Raw genomic sequence first — 4,193 nt, 5'->3', positions numbered from 1 at the left:
TACAGGTACTTTCACGAGATTCTGGGAGGATACATGGTTAGGGGAGATGCCTCTAACTATCAAATTTCCTTCTCTCTATAATATTGTTCAGCATAGAGATTCTTAAAATGCTTTGAGAAATGGCAAAAGCAAGTGTAAGGCCTACGAGTAGTCATATTTGGGATCCAGGTCGAAGAAAAGGGCACGTCATGTTTAGGGAGGTGAATGTAAAAGTTAAACACGACCGTGTAATAGGTGTCCGTGTAGGATTAGAAAAGTAAGCTGAGTTCTAGTAGGATTACTAGTCCGAGTCAAGTATCTAATCCCTACATGGACGTGTATATAAGCACCGGCAAGGCTGCTTTGTAACACACAACGGAAAAAGCAATACAAAGTACTACCAGGCTTGAGACGAGCCTGTAGCTATCCATCCGGTCTTTCGTTCGCAAAGTTTACGTGAGCTCTCGCCGGAGACGTTCCCTCGAAGATCAAATCGATCCTGTTGACGCTAGTGCAAGCCGAGCCAGAAGCAAAGTTCGCGTACACGTATGTACGCCTACGTGAGGAGGCTAGGCGCGTGTGCTACTGCTAACCAAGCCAGCAGCTTGCCTGTGTGCTTGTCTAGCCAGCTTTGCACTGTGTGTGCACAGCTTCTGGTGAATCGATCTAGCGCTATAAAACCAACAACCTCGCAGTTCCCCTACCTGATAACCTCCGTCAGGGTCACCGTGTATAAATACTCACCCACTTGCCAGTAGCCACTCCTCTCTCTCTCACTGAACTGCTACTACCACCAGCTTGCCAGCAGCCACTCACCAACTTCTCTCTCTCTCTCTCTCTCTCTCTCTCTCTCTCTCACGCTCTCTTAGCTAGCTCGTGTCGCGCGTGATGGGACCTCAGCTTCTGCTCCTTCTTCTGCTCGTCGTATCTGGAGGCATTGCCGCTGCCGGCGCCGACGACGCCGGGCTGCCCCGACTCGAGTTCCGAGGCGTCGTCTACTCTGGCCTTGGGAACGCGTCCGTCGCGCCGGAGGAGCTGGCGTTCATGGACGTCATCTCCGCGGACGGCGCCTGCGGGCGCTTCGCCCGCCTCGTCGCCGAGACGGGGAATGCGGGCGCGGTCTTCCGGGAGCGCGTCACGGACGGCGGCGGCCTCACGGTGTTCTGCCCCGAGGACAAGGCCCTCGCTGAGTTCGAGCCGACGTTCCGAAGCCTCGGCGCCGACGACCGGCTCGCCGTGCTGCTGTACCACGCCACGGCGGCATGCTACGGCAGGAAGCATTTCCAGGCGTTCGACTGGGTGGCGGTGAGCACGCTGGCCGTTGACGCGGCCACCAACAAGGGCATCGCCATCACCCTCCGCGATGACGGGGACACGGTGGAGATGTGGCCGTCGCCGCCGTCATGGGAGGGCGCTGCCAGGGTGACCAAGACGGCGTCCGAGGAGCCCCCACTTGCCGTGTACGTCGTCGACGCCGTGCTGGTGCCGAGCCATGTGCGACGGCTGCTGGATGGGGGCGACGAGGTGGCTGGTGACGCTGGTCTGGGCTGGTTGGACTACCGCATGCCGCTCTGGGTAACCCTGCTACTCGTGGCCGTGGCGAACCTGGGGAACATGGCGGACACCTTGATCAGATTTCTTGTCACCTTCAACTGAGGCCGCAGGATGCACTGAACAACATCAAGAAGAAGAAGGCCGCTCTGTTAGAGTTTTAATCTGTCTAGTTAGGTTTAACGCAGAGTCATTGTTGGGTGGGTGTTTGCTCATGAGTCAGTGCACGTGTTGTTACTCGGTAGTACTGTACACGCTATGTGTTTATTAGGTTTAGCTCGTCATGTTGCTGCAAATTAAATGCCTCGTGTATGTCGCCACTTGCCAGTCGTCAGTGGGATGGGAATGTATGCTCCAGAGTCCAGCAGAGTCCCTGTCTGGTTTGCTGCTTGGCTCATGCATGTGCCGCAGCTTAATTACATCGCCTAGAAATGAAAGGGCTCCAGTTGCCCATGTGTAGCCAAATCAAGTCTCTGCGTTCATTACACCGATATTGCATGTTAGCAAAGCCTAGACTTGATTCACTTGTCCTCCATCCGTAAAGTTTGTCTACATTACCTGCCGGTAAAACATCCACCGTTACTCGCCTCGTCTAGACGTGTCCTGCTTAGATATTGACAAATAGCACTTGGAGGAAATGAAATACACAACACCATGGACCCCACCTCTCAGCCACCCAATACGAAATTTTGGCAGGGCTGACTTGGTCGCGCACGAAGATGGCGGTGCGGTGCACTTGAAGATGAGGATGTAGGCGGGCCTAACGTTGGTGCGTCACAAGAAGGTGGCATGATCAGCGCCAACACAGAGAGGCAGCGGCCCAGACATGGATCCGACATCACACACGTCACGCCCTTTGTTGTCCTCCCCGATGGGGAGTTCCTCCACGACTAGCTCACATGGTACCCTGGAACGCTTGTCCCTGCCATCACGATGCGCTCGAATGGCAAGCTCTCATTCATCTTCAAGCTATTTCCATAGCTCCGCTGACGCCGGTGCTTTTGTTTTCTCGGTGTAAGATCAATGATGATTTTGTGATGTCGAGATGATTTGCACGTGTGCTGTGCATATTCAACTCGTGGGTCGTGGCCACATTTTCTCGATCTGGTCATTGGTGTATGCACATTTTCTTCCTGTGAGTGTCCATGGGCTTCATGGTTGAAATGTTTAGGTGCTCGCTAGGATGTTTAGGATAGGGGGTTCACTTTTAGTTTCCCTTGTGCTTTTATGTTTTCTTCCTGATAAAATCTTTTCCAATGAATATGGAATGCATGACATTTCTGGTTAACACTTGCCTTTGAATTCAAGCATGTTCATTACAATCTGAAATGAATGTGTAGTGTGTTTGAAACTGTGGAATAGTTTTACAAAGCAACTGAAACATTTATGTAAATGCGATTGAAGTTGTTGATTTGGAAAAATCTATCTAAAACATTTTCAATATGTACGGAACTAAAAGGTTTGGGGTTTAATTAGGATCCTTACTTTGTTGATCACATTCTAGACATGTTGCAAGGGTGCACAGTCCGACCCGTCACATCACATAGAGGGTATTTGTGTCTTTATCGTCTGCATTGTGAAATAAAGGATACCCCTCCGACCTCAGCATCATTGCGATGCACGCAACCAACTTTATTCGACCCTTTACTAGGGCTTATGAATTTAAAGTCAGATGTTTTTTGTGTCTGCCTTCTAAAAAAGCATCATAATTTCTTGGTGTACATGTCAAGAGGTAGATCCTCGCTTTGCCGAGGAGAAAGATGCAACAATCGTCTAATTAGCGGTCAAATGCGCGGAAAATCAAGTGAAAGGTGCATGGTACACGAACTTCTCTTTTTCGCTCACATGGAACGCTGGTCACGTCTTTCCGTATTTGCACAAAGGTAAAGATCGGCGAATCTACCTCCACGGCTTTGCTTCGCAGTACAGGAAACTGCATATATTCACACAATTAGTGTTAGAATTAAATTTGAGACATACCATCGATCATCTGAGGACCAAGCAATTACACGAGCACAACATCAAGATTTGTTAACGAGGTTCACCGATATGGCTACATTCCCAGGGCCTGACTATGGGCGCTCCTTCTCATGACACCGTCACAATACCGCACACCGGCCATCCGGGCGCTGGCACACGCTGTCGGCTCCCCCTTACACGTCTGTGCTATTATGTTGGCATAGATTACATCGTGTGTCTACCCCCACTATATATGAGAGGCCTAGAATACAAGTGTCCTATTAGGACACGACTCCATATCCTAATATGCGTTGCTTTCTTTTCGCAGTACCCGCCCCCAGGGGTCATTACTTGATGAAGAGTGCTTCCCCTTTGAGCACCTTATCTTGGCCATCAATATAATTAATCCATCATGCCTGTCTAGATATTGCTGTTAATACACAGGTTGATTGTATGACTATGGCATAGTGAGTTCTGGCTCCTAGCTGACATACTGAATACAGCATCGAAGCGGGTCTATCTTATTCCGATGTAACGATTCCATTGAATATTGTGATAGCATCCTTGATTTCAGCTAGCTATTCTCAGTGATATGCTTGCTCCTCTTGGATTTCATTCCATGATAAGTATGTATTGGAAGTTGGAATGCCTAAAGTATTGGTGCATTAGGGTCCTCTTAAGCCTTGTTTCCTTCTTGATCTTAC

At 49.8% G+C, this 4,193-nt stretch overlaps 1 protein-coding gene across 1 annotated transcript; it reads left to right on the top strand.

Annotated features, from left to right (window-relative positions):
• The first annotated feature begins 768 nt into the window (after nt 1-768).
• On the top strand, nt 769-1,975 carry LOC125541229 (fasciclin-like arabinogalactan protein 2). The gene has a single exon (XM_048704690.2). The coding sequence runs from the start codon at nt 868-870 to the stop codon at nt 1,633-1,635; it is 768 nt and encodes a 255-aa protein (XP_048560647.1). The 5' UTR covers nt 769-867; the 3' UTR covers nt 1,636-1,975.
• The last annotated feature ends 2,218 nt before the right edge of the window (nt 1,976-4,193 follow it).

This window comes from Triticum urartu, chromosome 2A (genome assembly GCF_056163025.1).
Source record: "Triticum urartu cultivar PI428250 chromosome 2A, HENAU_Tu73, whole genome shotgun sequence".
Classification (NCBI taxonomy): domain Eukaryota; kingdom Viridiplantae; phylum Streptophyta; class Magnoliopsida; order Poales; family Poaceae; genus Triticum; species Triticum urartu.
Note: the sequence above shows the minus strand (reverse complement) of the source record. Positions and strands in the feature narration are given on the sequence as shown.